The sequence below is a fragment of the Mustela lutreola genome, chromosome 4 (genome assembly GCF_030435805.1).
Source record: "Mustela lutreola isolate mMusLut2 chromosome 4, mMusLut2.pri, whole genome shotgun sequence".
NCBI classification, from domain to species: domain Eukaryota; kingdom Metazoa; phylum Chordata; class Mammalia; order Carnivora; family Mustelidae; genus Mustela; species Mustela lutreola.
In genome coordinates this window covers 90,913,541-90,932,010 of record NC_081293.1, presented here as the reverse complement: position 1 = coordinate 90,932,010, position 18,470 = coordinate 90,913,541, and the positions used below count along the sequence as shown (strand labels likewise).

At 43.5% G+C, this 18,470-nt stretch overlaps 1 protein-coding gene across 1 annotated transcript in view; it reads left to right on the top strand.

Moving 5' to 3' along the window:
• Positions 1–18,121, top strand: part of ABCB10 (ATP binding cassette subfamily B member 10) — a 36,215-nt gene extending 18,094 nt beyond the window's left edge. The window contains exons 6-13 of the mRNA XM_059170522.1: positions 883–1,018; positions 5,335–5,430; positions 6,520–6,729; positions 8,597–8,676; positions 10,855–11,035; positions 13,303–13,346; positions 15,745–15,779; positions 16,247–18,121. Coding sequence (XP_059026505.1) covers positions 883–1,018; positions 5,335–5,430; positions 6,520–6,729; positions 8,597–8,676; positions 10,855–11,035; positions 13,303–13,346; positions 15,745–15,779; positions 16,247–16,478 — 1,014 coding nt within the window. The 3' untranslated portion in view covers positions 16,479–18,121. The remainder of the gene's footprint in view (positions 1–882; positions 1,019–5,334; positions 5,431–6,519; positions 6,730–8,596; positions 8,677–10,854; positions 11,036–13,302; positions 13,347–15,744; positions 15,780–16,246) is intronic.
• Positions 18,122–18,470: the final 349 nt, after the last annotated feature.

The window sequence follows — 18,470 nt, the reverse complement described above, 5'->3', positions numbered from 1 at the left end:
ACATTATGACTGAAAGACGGTTTTATTCTGTGACTTCGTCATGGATAGAAAATCATTCTCTTCCACTTCAAGACTAGGTGTGAGCCTTCATAAACTATTTCTGTGGAAGAAGAGGAAAACCGCTACATGGAACAAAAGGCAGTGAATGACGAGGCCCAGACAGTGTGGGATCAGGCTTCCCAGTGTGGTCCAGGCCTCCTGCATCTGCTTCACCTGGGAACTGACTGGACATGCAGATTCTTAGCTTCTCTCCAGACCTAGGAACCAGAGGCTCTGGGTTGGGGGCCGGCAGTCTGCTTGAGACAGGCCTCTGGGTCCTTCTGATGCAGGCAGTTTGAGACCCACTGCGGAATAACCAGAGTCACCATGAGGGGAAATCCATAGCGTGTTCAAATTGGGAAGAACTTCAGGTGATTCAGTAATGGTCACGATTTAGGGACACGGAGGAAGGAGAGGCCCAGATAAGGCAGCATTGACCAGAGACCACACACCTGACAACATTCAAGGCAGATCAGACAGATGGGACTCTGTCTGTTATCCAGCTTTGCTTGGGGTGTCACATTAGAATAGGTAAACACACATATTAGCTGTGTACTTGTCTCCTCCTTATGGAGGGAGTTCTTCATGGTGTTTTTTCCTTTGCAAACTGAATAGAGTGAGTAAAACAGGAATCAGATGGGTGTCCTAGGTTCTAGGTTTTCATGTTGATGAGATTGTTTCCTTCAATACTGCAATATTTCAGAAATTCAGATTAAGACTTACTCTTTGGAAAAATCTTGTTGCAATAGTTAAATGCAAAAAGGAAATTATAGGCCGTTTTAATCCTTGTGGAATTTAGGTCTCTGGTTCCCACTTGACGTCTCTGTTTTCTTCATTTGACAGACAGGGCTCTCCGGGAACCTGATCGTGCTTTCTGTCCTCTACAAAGGAGGGCTGCTGATGGGCAGTGCCCAGATGACCGTGGGTGAACTCTCATCCTTCCTACTGTATGCTTTCTGGGTTGGAGTGAGCATTGGAGGTATATAATCTAAATAGGTTTGGGAATTACAGATTAAAAGTCAGGTTATTGTTTCTGAAATAAAAATTTAACTTTACCATTACATCACCTCTCATCAGTTAAGTTCCAACTGAAAAAACATTTCCTAGAACATTAGTCCAACTTGACTTTGAAAGAAGAAAGATCACTGTGATTCCATGTAGGTGGGCAGTTCCTTGGCAGGGAAACTGAGGCCTCTTACAGTGTACCGAGCTCAGGGTCACACTGGAGCCGTGTATTCCAACTTGAGTATTAAGACTGTATGTTTGCTTTGGCCCTAGAAGGTGGGGAGAGAAAGGACAGTGCTGAGCAGGTGTGTCCACAAACCCGCAGTCCTGTGGAAGTGGTAGTTTGGTATGAAGTTCACCCCGTTCAAAATTGCTGAACAGTCAAAAAGTGTAAATTAGAAAGTGCATGAAACAGAGTTGCTTGCTTTTGTCAGGAATCTCTGAGTTCAGCTTTTGTTGTCCATTCCCACCTCAAGGGAAGCAAGGTCCACAGAGGCAAATCTGTGTGAAGTCTGCGAGGTTTTCTTTTCTGTACTTCTCTGACAGGCCCAGCCAACAAGGGCCAAGTGATTTCCTGCTCTTTGTTTCCTGTCTTTGAAGGCTGAGATGAAAAGGTTAGATAAATAGCTCGAGGTCTGGTCATCGGAAGTCTGGTATCCCACAGTGTCACCTCAACCTGAGATTTTTATTGTCTGCTGGCAAGTGACGATGTTTTCTGGACCGAGATTTTCGGAGATCCGGGAGAACAGCATTTCAGTTCTGCTGGCTGCTCTTGAAGAAAAACCTGATTAGGACCGTTCAGGGTGCTGAGTGGCTTGGGGTGGTGAGAGGGTCAGCTTAGGAGGACCTGGTGATGTGGTGTTGCCCTTCTCTCTACCCCTGGGTTGAGCCTGCTGGGCTGGAGGGTCTCACACCTGGGCGGGCATGTTCTTTCAGGTCTGGTCTGCCTCGGAGTGGATCGATCCACCACCACATCCCCTCCCTGTGGCCTTTCTGACCACAGTCTGCTTCCCCCCTGGCCTCCTCTCGTCTTCGTGTTTTCTGCCACGAGCTGACTTGATCTTTCTCAGTCCCTCTGCTCCTCCCACCCTCTTTTCTCCAAACTACGTGGCCTGATAGAAACTGCATCTGTTTTGGTGTGTTCACTGCCTTACTTTTTGTCCTGACAAGTTCACAGCTGTGTCTTGCACAGAAGTAGGTTGGACACATGGTTCCCGTCTGCCAGGAGTCAGTTACCTCCCCTGTAGTAGAAGCTGCTGCTGAGGCTTTGTGCTCGAGGTTTAGGGGTGACTTGCTTTTGGAGCCGCAGGCTGTCCCACATCTCTGGTCACCATCTTGCATGACACCTGCCATGTGGGGGTGAAGCGGGGAGAAGAGGTACAGGTAGATGTGGCAGGGTCTCTTAGCTCAAGGTCTCCCTGCGGTTACAGCCCAGACAGGTACGGAAGGCTACAGGAACCTCATTCAAGAAGTTGAGTTTGATTTTAAATGTTTTGGTGACACTCACTGTTCAGAATAATTGCATAATGAATCTGCAAACAAGAAATTAAATTTTATTTATTAAATAAATAAGAATTTTTAGATGTTGTTTTCTGCTTAGAACCACATACTGAAAAATGAAAATTCTTTTTTTTTTTTTTAAAGATTTTATTTATTTATTTGACAGAGAGAAATCACAAGTAGGCAGAGAGGCAGGCAGAGAGAGAGAGAGGAGGAAGCAGGCTCCCTGCTGAGCAGAGAGCCCGATGCGGGACTCGATCCCAGGACCCTGAGATCATGACCTGAGCCAAAGGCAGCGGCCCAACCACTGAGCCACCCAGGCGCCCTGAAAAATGAAAATTCTTATTGCATTCTTTGCCGATAGAGGGTCAGAAGTGCTGTTTGAAAAGCGGGCTTGTTTTGCACCAGCGAATGCTCATACATCTTCTTACCTAACCCTGATACCTTGTTTCTGACTCATTTTAACAACACATTTTAAAGTTACGGGTCCATGGTATTTTGTACATTCACAGCACTGTGCAACTCCCACCTCACCTTAGCTCCCAAAAATATTTGTCATCTCAAAAGAAAACCCCGCATTCCTTAAGCAGCCTGTTTCCTCATCTCTCCCTCCCTCAACCTCTAGCAACCACAGTTTGCTTTGGGTCTTCATGTGTTTGCTTGAGTTCGTACAAATGGAATCCCATACTATGTGGCCTTGTACGTTTGGCTCCTGTCACGGAGCAGAATGTTTTCAGAGTTCACCCTCATTGTAGCATGGCTTGGTGCTTCATTAATTTCCATGACCCTAACACTCCATTGTGTGGAGAGACCACAAACTGTTTATCCAGGGCCATTTTGTTTTGTTGTTTTTAGTTTCCAGAGTCTAAACTCTACTGTGTTGAACTACCTTCAACTCCTTCCTTCCCTTCTTTTTTGCACAGAATACTTCCACTGTCCTAAAAATCCTCTGTGCTCTGCCTCTTCCTCCCATCCCCTGACCCTTCACAACGGATCTTTTTACTGTCTCCATAGTTTTGCCTTTTCCAGAATGTCACATAGCTCAGATTGGCATCTTTCATTAGTACAGCGCACCGAGTGTTCCTCCGTGCCAATTTCAGGGCTCAAAAGCTCATTTCTTTTTAGCATTGACTAATATTTCATTGTCACATGGACCACAGTATATCTGTCCATCCACATATTGAAGGGTATCTTGGTTACGTCCAAGTTTTGGCAATTGTAAGTACAGATGCTTTAAATATCGATGGGCAGATTTTCATGTGGACATAAGTTTTCACCTTCTCTGGATAAACACAGAGGAGTGAGGTTGCTGGATCATACGGCAAGAGTATGTCTAGTGTAAGAAACTGCCAAACCGCCTTCCAGAGTGGCTGTCCTGTGATGTGTTCCCGCCAGCCCTGAGTGAGGGTTCCTGATGCTCCCTCCACGTCCTCACCACGTCGGCAGCTTGGGTTTTCATCATGCTATTAGGTGTGTGGAGTATCTCCCTGTTGTTTTATTTGCATTTCCTTGATGACATATGATGTTGAGCATCTTTATGTTTACATACGCTTTTTTATTATCTGTACTTCTTCTTTAGTGAGGTCTTTGGGTTCAGATCTTCTGCCCATTTTTTAACTGGGTGGTTTTTTTATTGTTGAGTTTTAAGAGTTCTTATATTGTGGATATCCATCCTTTAGCAGGTACGTTTTAGACAAATATTTCTCCCACTCTGTGGCTTTTTGTTGGAGAGCTCAAGGTTTTGCTTTTCATGAAGTCTAATTTATCAGTTTTTCTTTCATTGATCATGTGTTGGTGTGGTATCTACAATGTCATCACCAAATCCACAGTCATTCAGGATTTCTCCTATCTTATCTTCTAAGAGTTTTATAGTTTGTTTTTGTTTTTTACATTTAAGTCTATGGTCCACTTTGAGTAATTTTTGTGAAGGGTGTGAGGTCTGTGTCTAGATTCTTTTTTTTTTTGCATGTGAATGTCCAGTAGTTCCAGCACCATTTGTTAAAGATTGTCCTTTCTTTATTGAACTACCTTTGCTCATTTGTCAAAGATTAGTTGACTCTGTTTATTTGGTTTTGTTTATGCCCAGTGCATTTTTAATTTAACCTGAAGAATTTAATCCACTGTATTTTGCACAAGTTTCCACAAGTATATGCACAAAAGTACCTTAGTAAGAATATCTGAATACCATTTTTGCAGCATCCTTATTGAGGAAAAGTGTTACAAATGTACATTCTTGCAGTTTACATGGCTTAGTGTACTTGGAGTTTGTTTGCTTTAAGTCTTAATTAATTCATAGTTCAAAGGTGACCTTAAAGAGATCGTTGGAATATTTAACATTTCCAAATTTTCAGTTTTTAGCCTAGTAAAATTTCTATTTGTTGAGTGACTGAAAGGGGGGATTTGATTTTGTGGATAGGAATTTAAAATGAATATTTAGATGTTTTATATTCCTTTTAAGTAAGTGTTATATTTTATTTACATTGTATGTTTTTTGAGGAGGTAGATTTTCTCTGTGATATTGTGATTTTAATTCAGTGGTTGATTACTATGGCTATCTGCATTTGTAAATTCCCAATTCAACATTTAGTCTTTATGTGAAATTAGAGAAGCTGAGGGCAAACAAGGGTATGACACAGGGAATTTGAATATGGTAGTTGCCTCAAATCCTTTTTTGAAAGCTTACAGATTTTATATTAAAAGCAACATATTATTACTATTTGCAAAGGGCTGGGGGTAGCAGATGGTCATTTCCTGGCATTGGTGATAGATATGTTTGCTTCTTGTCCTCAGGTCTGAGCTCTTTCTACTCGGAGCTGATGAAAGGGCTGGGTGCTGGGGGACGCCTCTGGGAGCTTCTTGAGAGAGAGCCTGAGCTGCCTTTTAATGGTGGGTCTCTCATCAGTTTGTTCTTTGTTGGGATTAAATGAATGTGGCTTTGGACAGTTATAACACCGCCGTGCTCTGCCTGCAGAGGATAAGCATGGGAAGGATATCATCCCTGCCACACAGCAGAGAAGGGTGATCAGAGGGGCAGGCAGTGAGAGAGGAAGGAAGGTGGTGGGCATTGCAGCTGGGCAGAGGATGGCCCTAGAAGCATGGGGGCTGACCACGTGGTGTGCCGTCCCTGCAGGTGATTCATTACCACCAACAGCAGGAAGGAAGCGAGTGCCACCCAGGGTTGCAAATAGGAAAGGCCCTGGCCAGTCCAACAGATTGTTCTTCTGTAGTGATTCTGATGTTTGGGCAGTGGGGAGGATGGGGGGAAAGGAAGACAGACCACACATATAAAAGCCTCTGAATTTCTTGGCTTTGGGTAGTGGGCTAGGAGATGCTGGTGTTAATTGACTAGAGCAATCTCCTATATCAGCTGCTTTCTTGGAAGCTCATTCTGGGAGGGCTGTGTGGCCCGGAGCCATAACTGTTCCTCATCACGGACTTCCAGGACATTGTTGCTTAGCCAGATCATGAGTTGAAATCCCGGTATTCTCCAGTGTGACGGGCTGGAGGAAATAAATGCAGCTGAAAGGGGCTGAACAGCTTTTCCCAAGTCATTAGCAAGGTGGTAGCAGGCTCTGCAGCTCTTGTGCAAGGCCTACCCATTTACCATCCTTGTCTTGAATATTTAGAGTAGATAAGATGAACTCTGGACCTGGGGAGCACCAGAGGCAGTGGCACAGAGGAAAGGCAATGGGCTTTGAAACCAGACTGCACCCCAGGTGAAAGCTCGCTCCACCACCAGTCAGCTTGGGCAGGTGCTTGTCTCGGAGAGGCAGTGTCCTGTCATCTGTGCCGCTCAAGGCTGTGAGAATCAGACGAGCGCATGCACATCGTGCCTTGTACGGAGTGGGTGCAGAGCAGGCTCAAGGCCTCCTACTGCCGCTGGCGCCATCTGTGTGTGGTCTGACCAGTGGGAGGACGGAGATCTGCTGTGGTCTGATCTTCCTGTGAAGTGACTCTCATTCCATCCCATTGCAGAAGGGGTCGTTTTAAACCAGGAGAGCTTCCAGGGCACTTTGGAGTTTAGGAATGTGCACTTCAGCTATCCAGCTCGCCCGGAGGTGCCCATATTCCAGGATTTCAGCCTCTCCATCCCATCAGCATCGGTCACGGCGCTGGTTGGCCCAAGTGGTTCTGGCAAATCAACAGTGGTGTCCCTTCTGCTGAGGTTGTATGACCCCGTTTCTGGTGAGTGCTTCATCCTATGCTAGGTGGCAGGATCCTCCAGAGCCCTTGTACTCCCGTGTTCTGGGGGAGGACGAAATTGTGCAAAGACCTGTAGTGCGAGAGTTGTGAAATCCCAGAGGACTGGTTCCCAGGAAAGAAGTCCCTTACATAAAGTGTCCCTTTTAAGAAGTCGCAAAAGGCCTGGCAGGCAGTGTGTATGGTTCGTGTCTGACCTCCTCAAGTCCTGAGTGACTTCCTGAATTCTACCTCCTCGTCTCCCATGCTGGTATTCCCTCCTGGGAGAGGATGGGCAAGGCTGCTCCACAGCTCCAACAAGGTACCCCCCATGGGGCTGAGCAGCACCGAGGATTAAGTACCACTCTGTGCTGGCCGTTCAGCTTGTAGAGCTTCTCTGGAAGCCTTCAGGCTGCATCTACCCGCAAACTGCCCTGTGGCTAGCGTGCTGACAGGTGACTTGGCACCCGGGGGTCCCTTCTGTGTGACTGCATTATGGAAACTATTTTGAGGTAGTACGGATTTTCGTAATGGATTTTTCTTATTCTGGTTTTTATTTTTAACTGGATTATATCATCTTTAGAGCAGAGAACATGTTCTTTTATTTCTTTATATCCTTTGTTAATTACAACATAATTGGTGTATAACGTTATTAGTTCCAGGTATGCAGCATGATTCAGTGAGTGTATATTGTGAAATGTCCAACATCCCTCACTGCACATAAAGTTTGTATCCTTCTTCGTAGCTGAGCCTGGAGTAGATAGTCCGTATTAGTGGGTTTGATTTGGAACTGAGAAAACAGTGATGTTTCTCAGCAAGAAGACAGCTCTTAGTAAAAATTATATCACTCGTTTAAAATTAATCTGTCTTATGATCTTTGTATCTGTGCCATTTGGTTAAGACCATGGTCATGTGCCAGATAAGTATTCGACTTGCAGATCGTGACCCACGGAATCACTATCTGTGTTAAAATAGGTGTTAACTGTACTGTTGCCTCTGGAATCCCTGTTTTGATTCACTCTCCTTGCTATAAAATTCTGAATTTAGAAAAACCCTAGTCAGGTGAATGCAAACAAGTCAGAAATATGAAGCCCCTAGTTTCTTTATCATGGTGAACAGGTCAAGGAGAAGAGAAACGACATGTAAATTCCAGCCTTGCATAGTCTATAGAATACTTGTACTATTTAAGTCGAAGACCTCAGGTTTTTGCTAGTTTATGAAAGTTTACAGCTGGCTGGTGTAATTCCACACCACAGACAAAGAGTGTGTTTTAGTCACCATCATTGCCGTCCCCAAACATTATTGAGTTCCTTCTGTGGTGTAGAATTAATTCTGTTAGCTAGGGTCACAGAGTCACATCTGATTATTGAAAAGCTCTGCTCTGATATCAGATTTGTGGTTATGGATGATTCTCCTCTGACCATATTTGTGCAGGAAGGACTATTTTAAGGAGTAATAAAAGAGCTAAAAAAAAAAAAAAAATCACTGCCAGGGTTGAGTTTCCAGGACACCTCTTCAAAATGTCACCACAGAACCAGACCTTCAAAGTGGTTGCTGATACCGACGTGGTCAGGAAGCTCCAGAGTTAGAATCTTCTGGGGGAGCCCTGAATCAGTCCAGAGGAAGTTAGTCACTGCTGTGAGGCGAGTTGGATGGATGAACTAGCAATGGCCTAGTCAGCTAACCACTGCAGGGAGACAGTAGACAGGGAAATTCCATGAAATATGTTGATTTTAGATTCTGTTTGGAGATTTTGAACATACTTTTCATCTTTAAAAGAACTGAATGTGGAATTTTTCCACCAGATCCTTTCAGTGTTTACATTAGTCGTTGGCCCCGTGACACTCCATGACTTTCCTCTCCTCTCTCCAAGGAACTATCAGTCTCGATGGCCATGATATCCGTCAGCTAAATCCAGTCTGGCTGAGATCCAAGATTGGGACAGTGAGTCAGGTAAGAAGAGAGGTTCCATTTTTGTTACACTGTCTTTTAAGTTTGCTTTTATTATTTATGTTTTCTTTAGACTTCAACCTCTCAAAAGAGAAGGAGGAATCGATTTTCTCCAAATATGCTAAACTAATCTGCCCTGGCATGTTTTTTAGGTTTGTAAATAGTGCTTTATCTTGACCACCTTAAAGACTTGAACCAGTTGAAACCGACTTTTTATCCAAAGCCGGGGACTAGTATAGCCTTGTAATGCAGGTGGTTCAGAGAGGATGGGTGGAAGTGATAGAACTTTCTAGCTTGCTTTTTTTTTTTTTAAAGATTTTATTTATTTATTTTTTTTGTCAGAGAGAGAGAGAGAGCCTGAGCGCACAGGCAGACAGAGTGGCAGAGGGAGAAGCAGGCTCCCTACAGAACAAGGAGCCCAATGTGGGACTCGATCCCAGGATGCTAGGATCATGACCTGAGCCGAAGGCAGCCGCTCAACGAACTGAGCCACCCAGGCGTCCCTAGAACTTTCTAGCTTTTACGGACTCTTCCATAATCCCTATTCTCGTCACTGGCAGTGTCTGCTGTTTTACATGATGGGTTTCAGCGATAAGCAAGCAAAGATGATGGCGAGAGCCAGGGTCTCCTTGCAGAGAGGTTGCTGGTTTCAAGGCAGAATGTCTGTGATATGGTCACTTTAATGAGGCTGTTTTCATGAGACCATTTGGTGCAGGGAAGTTCTGACACAGCTGCTGATACTTTATTATCAGGCTAAGTGCACCACAGGCAGACCTGAGGCTTCCCTCATTTCTGAGCCTCTCCCTCTAAAGAACTTCCCCTCACCCCACTCCACCGGCTACGGAGCAGGACGGGCAGTGATGGGGTGGCTCGGCAGTATAAGGATAGCAGCAGGGTGTATTGTTTAGGGATGGAGAAAAGAAGCTGGAGGCTTATTTGCTGTTTTAGGACCATTCCACAGGGTTCTGTTAAAATGTCCTGTTCCCACCTGGTTTGTGTATATTTCAAAAAGTAACGAATAGAGATGGGGATTCCCCCCTCGATCCTTAGTGGGAAGCCCGCAGCTGGAAAATACAGATGGAGCCGGCGTCTTCCGTACCTCACAATTCCCAAGGGCAGGAGCTTACATTTATGAAGTATCTGCTGGCCGCCAGGCACCTGCCATGGGATCTCATTTCCTGCAGTATCTCGATGAAATCAATCCTGTTCATGGAAGAACATGAATTTTTTAGAAGTCAGCTGGGTGGATTTATGGAGAACGAGGAAGTAGAATCAAAATAGTATGCAGCTGGACTCCTGGCTGGCCCCGTTGGTTGGCGTCTGACTCTTGGTTCCAGCTCCAGTATTGGGATTGAGCCTGTCAGGCTCCGGGCTCAGTGTGGAGTCTGCTTATCCCTCTCCTTGTCCCTCTGCTCCTTGCTCCCTGCCCCACTCCTGCGCTTGTGTGCATGTGCACACTCTCTTGCTCTATCTGTCTCAAATAAATAAATAAAAAATCTTTAAACAAAGAGTGTAAAGTTGACACTTCAACAACATGGCTTTGAACTACATGGGACCCCTTATGCATGTTTTTTTTTATAGTACAGTACTATGAATGTATTTTCTCTTCCTTAGGATTTTTTTTTTTGAAGATTTTATTTATTTATTTGACAGACAGAGATCACAAGTAGGCAGAGAGGCAGGCAGAGAGAGAGGGGGAAGCAGGCTCCCTGCAGAGCAGAGAGCCCGATGCGGGGCTCGATCCCAGGACCCTGGGATCATGACCTAAGCCGAAGGCAGAGGCTTTGACCCACTGAGCCACCCAGGCGCCCTTCCTTAGGATTTCTTAATAATGTCTTCTTTTCTCTAGCTTACTTTATTGCAGGAATACCATATAGAATGTGTGTGTAACACACAAGATATGTGTTAATCCACTGTTTATGTTATCAGTAAGGCTTCCAGTCAACAGTAGGCTATTAGTGGTTAAGTTTTGGGGGAGTTCAAAATTATACTCAGATTTTCGACAGCATGGGGGTCAGCACCCCTAACATTTGTGTTATTCAGCAGCTGGCTGTGTATTCCTTGAGAGCAATTTAATAGTTTTTCAAGGTAAGGACTACATTAAGCTTCACTGCGTTTCCTAGATATGTTTGAAGTCTGTTTTGAAATTTGCAGCAAATATGCTTTGTTTCCAATTTACAGGAACCAATTTTGTTTTCTTGCTCTATTGCTGAGAACATTGCTTACGGTGCAGACGACCCCTCCTCAGTGACGGCCGAGCAGATAGAGAGAGTGGCTGATGTAGCTAACGCAGGTGCTTTCATCCGAGACTTCCCCCAGGGATTCAACACTGTGGTCGGAGAAAAGGGTGTTCTCCTTTCAGGTACCCTTTTGTTACTGTTTGGCCCCCAAAACTCTCTGCTCCAGCGAACTCTGCCGTATTTCATACAGCACTATTAATTTCTAATTAGGCTTTTGTCCTCAGAGTTTAAGAGATTAGCTTTTCTACTTTCTAAAAATCTCTTTTATATGCTGACAGCTCCCCAGTTTCCTTCACTTTCTACCTCAAAGGTGTTCCCAAGTTCCCTCGGAGTGTCCCACTGAGTATAAGATGAGATTTTCTCTCATCTGAGGAAAAAAAGGTCCTTTCAACTTAAGATCCTTGAAAATGGCCAAAATTAAGAGAGGCTGATGTGTTCAGGGGGGCAGGGGCTGTGAGCCGGAGCAGAACTGAAACCAAAGAGCTCTCTGTTCCGCACGCTGTGCTTTACATGTTAAACCAGGGGTCCCCAGACTCTCCTGTAAAGGGCCAGAGAGTAAATATTTGAGATATTATGAGGTGGTTTCTGTTACATGTCCTTTGTTGATTTTTTTTAAACAACCCTTTAAGAATGTGGAAACCACTCTTAGGTTTACATACAAATAGGTAGTGGTCGGGACCTGGCCCTTGGCACAGCGGGCAGGACTCATGGCCAAGGCTCAGTCTCTCTTCCCTGGGACCTTAGAACACATCGCAGCGCAGTGCATTCTGGGTACCGTATTTTTAGGAAGGAAAGAAAAAACTTGTATTCTGTTTGCTTTAGAATACAGAAGTAAGACCAATGAGTAGACTTAAAGGGAAAGAAATCTGGGGGTAAGCCCAGATAATTTCTTCGTTACAATTATTGCCATGTGCTCCCTTCCATGCAATGAGCTCTCTGTCACTGGAGTGTCTGAGCAGAGGACAGATGCCTCTGTGTCAGAATGAAGGTTGCCAGGTTGGACAAAACTTTTTGTTTCACGTTAGACCACAGAAAATTTAATACAGGCATGTTTTTATTGTGTATGATTTTTTTAAACAATAGGCAGTGGATGAAGAAATGTTTTGGATAGATTTGCAAGATTGCAGCAGTAGAATCACACACTGCTTTGTACAAATGCACTGCTCTGGCATCTCTCAAACACGTCCTTGGGTAGAAAACCAGTTTCAGCTGCTTGTGGTGACATTATTGAGTCTCAGGGGGTCGGGCCGAGAGCTACCTCACTTTGTCCAACAAGCATGTCACCTCCTCCCTTGGAACAGGTTCCGCATGGTCTTCCCTCTACCAGGACTCTCAAACTCCCATTTCAGAGTGAAATAACCAAAGGTTTCAACCTTTGGTTAGTCACTTTCTGGGTGGAAGAAAGGACAACTAGTGACAGATGCCCAGTGCACCAGTTGGCACTGAGGATTTCTCAGAGCTGACCCCAAACCCTCTGCTGACTGCTCAGTCAGCCCACCTCACAGCACTCCGACACCCTCGCCAACTTCAGAGGTTCACAAAAATAAAGGGATTTCCCTGGTTCCCTTGTGAGCACGGGGCTGCCTATTTGAGGACAGCTTTTAGGCGCACCACACATTTCAGATGTAATTGGATCTCGGTTCATCATTTATGAGCTTCTTTTAGATGAAGTCATGTAATGTCCAGCAGTTACTATTAATAAGTATTTCATCCAATAAAATCAACCAGAAAGGACTGTTTCCATCACCAAAAATGTAGTGAGTTTTCTAAAATGAAGTAAGTCGGGAGGAGTCCCGAGTACTATTTGTAAGTTATAGTTGTAACTTGAGGGTCCCATTCCCTGGAGGAAAGGAGAGAGAGGGTGGTGTGAGGCGAAGATGAGGAAAGGAATTCTCAGAGATGTTCTGCCTGCCTCTGTCCCATCTGCATTTACCCACTCCTGCCCCCCCCCCCAGTTTCTTCCCTTGTTTTTAGTAGAATTTGAATTCTAAGAGGGTGGATCAGAGTGGCTTACGCAGACTTTGACTCTGCCACTTACCAACTGTGACACCCAGGACGGGTTATTTTGTGCCCTTGGTTCTTCATCTGTGAAAAGGGAATGTACTTCATAGGACTCTTTTTTATGGTTGAGTGAGATAACATTGTAGTGCTTTCAGCCTGGTACATAGGAATTCCTCAATAAATGTGATAATTGTTATTATTACTTTTGAGGTTGATGAGGAGATAATAAATTTTTAAAAATAGGCTTTTATAATACTGTCCATCTCAGCTGTGACTAACCGGAAGACGCTGCCTTCAAATCGCCACTTAGCTTATCAGAAAAACCTATCACCAGGAATTTTTTGTTAAGTCTTTCAAGTTTAAAAAATATATATATTGTCATTGTCAGGTGGGCAGAAACAACGGATTGCGATTGCCCGTGCTCTGCTTAAGGTAAGCTTGAAGCCACTTGGCCAGAATTTTTTTTATTATCATTTTTAATTAGGGACCTTATAATTTGTAATTTACTATGCTTCTTCCTTTTGTTTTGGAGGGGGAGGGTAGGTATACAGTTGGTAGTTCCCGTGAAAGATGAGTTGGGAGTTCCACTCAGTATATGTTGTTCAAATTTAACAAATATTTCTTGGGTGTTAGGGGCCCAGTACTGTGGTAGGGTTGTTGGAGGGAGAGAAGTTTAACACATGGACCTCTGTGAAGAAGTATGTGGTCTAACAAGCAAAGCAGTGATTCTATAGAAATATTAAAACAATACAAGTATGATTCATGTATAATCTATAGTCAATTGCTAGACTTAGTATAGACTGGAAATACTTCCACAAGACTCCCAAGAGGAGAGGAAGGCCATTTTAGCTGAAGACCCCAGCCATTGTGGTTTTTAAGGACATGATAGCCTTCTGCTTTGTTACATAACTACCCTCCTCAGATTTATAGGTGATGTTAAAAAAAAAAAAGAAAGAAAGAAACTGTTACTGAAGCATACCATAAAATTCACCAGTTTTAAGTGTACCCTTCAGTGATTTTTAGTTAGTGTACAGTTGCTCAACTGTCACAGAGTCCAGTTTTGGAACATTTCTGTCACCCCAGATAGATCCCTGGTACCCACCTGCAGTCCTTCCCCCTCCCACCTCTAGTCCCAGGCTGCTGCCAATGTACTTTCCCTCTGTCCTGATTTGCCTTTCTGGACATCTCAGATAAATGCAGTCTGACAAGAAGTGGCCTTTGCATCTTGCCTATTTTACTAGTATAATGTTTGATTGTTTTTTCAAGGGGGAGGGGCAGAGGGAGTGGGAGAGAGAGAATCTTAAGTAGGCTTCACTCCCAGTGTGGAGCCTGCTGCAGGGCACAATCTCACGACCTTGAGATCATGACCTGAGCTGAAATCAAGAGCTGGAGGCTTAACCGCCCCATGAGTATCATGTGTTTGAGGTCTGTTCATGTCTGTCCTATGTCTCCCGTTGTGGGGGCAAAGCACGACTTGATTATCCATTCACCAGTGGTGAGCACTTGGATGGGTGAAAATTTCCAGGCTGGGACTGTTGTGAACAGTGCTTCTGTGAGTAAGTAGCGACAGGTGTCTGTGGGGACGTCTGTTTTCATTTCTTGCGTAGGCACAGCTAGAATTTAATGTGTTCGAGACATCACCTGACTCTTACGTCTTCTCAGTCTTAGGTGATGCTCCTAACTAAACTACAAGCAGGACCTTGAATGTCTAGACTCTGTCTCACTCCTTTAGATCCCACCTCACACTGCTGGGTGACTGGCCAGTGGGGTAAAATGGCACTGTAAACAACGTCCAGCCCAGGGACGCCCACGACGGCAGCTCAGCATCCCCTCTAACTCTTCCATGCGTGGGCTTATCTCACACACCTAGGAGTCTATGCTTTCCTTTCCCAGAGCAGCTTTATTGTGATGTAACTTACATCCTATACAGTGCTCCCATTTAAAGCAGGTTCAGTGGGTTTCAGTGTGTTCCGAGTTGTGCATCTGTCACCCTGATTGATGTTAGAACATCTAACGTGGAGAACATCTAACAAGAGACACTCGATTCTTCGCCAGTCACACCTGGCCTCCTCTTATTTCTCTGTTGACCTCAGCCCCAGGTGAACACTTCGCTACTCTGTCTCTGTAACGTGCCTGTTCTGGACATTTCCTGCAGATGGAGTCCTGTACTGTGGGGCCCTTTGTGTCTGGCTTCTTTCTCTTGCAGAATGTTTTCAAGGTTCATCTATGCTGTATTGTGTATAAGTAATTCATTTCTTTTTATTACTGAGAGTGTGTGTGTGTATTTCTTTAAAGATTTTATTATTTATTTATCTATTTGACAGAAAGAGAGAGAGATCACAAGGAGGCAGAGCAGCAGGCAGAGAGAGAGGGGGAAGCAGGCTTCCCACTGAGCAGAGAGCCTGATGCGGGGCTCGATCCCAGGACCCTGAGATCATGACCTAAGCCGAAGGCAGAGGCTTAACCCACTCAGCCACCCAAGCACCTTGAGGAGAGAGAGAGAGAGTGTGTGTGTGTGTGTGGTTTTTTTTTAAAGATTTTATTGATTTGACAGACAGAGATCACAAGTAGGCAGAGAGGCAGGCAGAGAGAGTGAGGCGGAAGCAGGATCCCTGTTGAGCAGAGAGCCCCCCACCCCCGCCCCGACCCATGCTGGGCTCGATCCCAGGACCCTGGGATCATGACCTGAGCCAAAGGCAGAGGCTTAACCCACTGAGCCACCCAGGTGCCCCGAGAATGTGTGTTTTTATAATGTAATTGTGTTCCCTTTCAGAAGAAAACAACATGAAAAACATATTAACAATTAAAAATAATGCTTTTCTTTTTTCAGAATCCCAAAATTCTTCTCCTCGATGAAGCAACCAGGTGAGCATATCTTAGTACTATGTGTGATTGTACAGTCCAATTCTTCCCATACCAAAAACTTACTATTCTGTGCTTCTAAGTAATACAGCTGAAAATGCTATTTTCCCCCCTTCCATGTGAAAGTGACCAGACCAGGTCTGGCTGCACAGTGACAGCTGGGAGGCAGTGGACAGGCCCAGTCAGGGTGGAAGGTTCTAGTTTCAGTTCAGTCATGTTTGTGATGAGCCCCCATCATGCTCAGCAGCAGCCATACCCAGCGCTTTCTACTTCTGTGACAGCAGGTCAGTGGAAATCAAGGGCCCCAGGTTTCCTTGCCGTAGTAGTTTTGGAATATAAAAAATAGATCGTAGACGTGTATGGACAGGAGCCATTGTAATTCTGATCGCAGTGAAAATGTCTGGGGCTCGTGAGCGCGTAGTGTGCGTGGACTGACGTCTTTGCTTTCTCACACCGTTTCCGGTTGGAAGTGCCCTGGATGCTGAAAATGAGCACCTAGTGCAAGAAGCTCTCGACCGGCTCATGGCGGGAAGAACAGTGTTAATCATTGCCCACCGTCTGTCCACCATTAAGAATGCCAACACGGTGGCTGTTCTCGACCAAGGAAAGATTACAGAATGCGGGAAGCATGAGGAACTGCTTGCAAAACCAGATGGGATATACCGAAAATTAATGAACAAACAGAGGCTTGTTCCAGCATAAAGGAGCAATGATCGATAACGTGAACATGAGAGACTTTAGAGCAAAACATCGTTGCAGGAAAAAAAAACTTAGGGATGGTATCTGATCTGTAAATCATACTTCAGGTTATTTAAAATATGCCTATTTTTTCCAAGGTGGGGAAAATATTGTTTTGAGATGTACGTGTTCTCAATACCTTTTTATTCAGAGTTTTAATAATTGTGACTTTCTAAATGTCTATAGCACTGAAATTATCTTCAGGTTTTTTACTTTCTTTTATCCTGGAATACCTTAATTAATATAACATGGCACCTCATTTTATTTTTTTTTACCGGCTCTTACAGATTGAAGTTATTGTCAAATGACAGCTTTTAAAAGGGGGTTGTAAGTAAAAAGCCTACATTGTTTTAGGTGATTTGCCAATCAGTCTGTAATTCTCTTGGTAGTATTTACCTGCATTGTGTCTGATTTTACTATAAGATGAAATCTTCCCTTTTTAAAATTCTGATAATCTCTTGAAGGGAACCTGAAATACAGACATACAGGAATAGTTATTGTCACATGGAGAGAAAGGAACATCTATATTCCCCATCTCCTGTATCTTCAGGGGTATGAGACCTTAGAAATGTGTGTTCCTCTGGAAGGAGACTGTGTTTGGATGTGTGTGGTTTTCAGTATTTTTAGCACATGAAAGCCTGATCAGTTTTAAAAAGGGAAGAGGCTCATCCTTTGAATATAGAAACTTCTATTTTAATTATTCACACATTTGTTACTTTGGAAAGCCAGGCATGAACTGCTAGGTATTAACAAGAGGTAAAAATGAATTTTTTTAATGCCTTTTTCTTGCCTTTTATGTGAAGGCCTGTATTTTGAAGATTATCTTTTAAAAATTCATAATTTCTAGCCAAATTTTAGATTTTGTCAGTTAAATACTTTTGAAATTTCATTCAATGAGGCAAAAAACATAAATAACTGTAATTTCAACCTTAAAACATTTGAAGAAAGTTTAGTTCTTCCTATTCTCTGTAATATCAAGAAACTCTCAGAACTTGTACTCTTCTGAAAAAAGGACAATAACCCTTTTTATTTATGGCTATAGTTGTTTCACTCAAATGCCTCAGAATTCTGAAAGCAATGCTGATAACTATTAGATTTGCCATACTTCAAATCAGTGCTGTTAATTTGCTCTGCCTCAAGAAAAAGTGCTTTTTTCTTACATTGATAATGCCAGAACTTAAGAAATAACTATGTTGATGTAATTAAAATAGAAGTTTGTCCATGTCCTAAGTATTGATGAGTTCACTGATTATTTCATGACAAGCGTGTCATATTATAATTCATTCTACATAAGGGAATTTACTATTGAATAAAATGAACTCAGTGAGTAAATGAACTCCATGTTCTTTGTATTAGGAAACAATACATCTGTGACAATCATTTTAACAAGCTTTACTTGTATTCTTTATACAATTTGCTAATATGGTGTGGTTTTCAGAAAGCAGACAAAACAATTACAAGGCTGGATCTGAGGGAAATCTCTTTGTGCCATAGAAGTATTTACAAAATTGAATTTGATCATTATATTTTATTTTATAATACAAGATGTTCAATTGTGTCTTTAGGGAACATTTTTTATCCTGGATTAAAATTTATAGTGAACTTCATCTGTGTCTGTCACTTCTTCTAACACTATAGTGAACTTACCTGTGTCTGTCACTTCTTCTAAAACATGGTAAAGAAAAGTAAGTAGTAACTACATGTTCTTTCATTTCCTCCCTACCTGATTGTTAATGTCCTCATATTTACTTTTATTTTTTTAGGTTTTTTGCTATTTACCAACTGTTAGAAGGTAGGGGAGGGACAGTAAATTAACCCCCAAACCGAGAAGGTACTTAGAGACTGGAGAACAAAGCAGGTGACTCCATCCAATTTACACAGAGTTTTATTCAGGGTAACTTGCTGATGGGGGATCGGGTGGACGACGGCCAGGCACCTGCACAGCTACTCTCCATA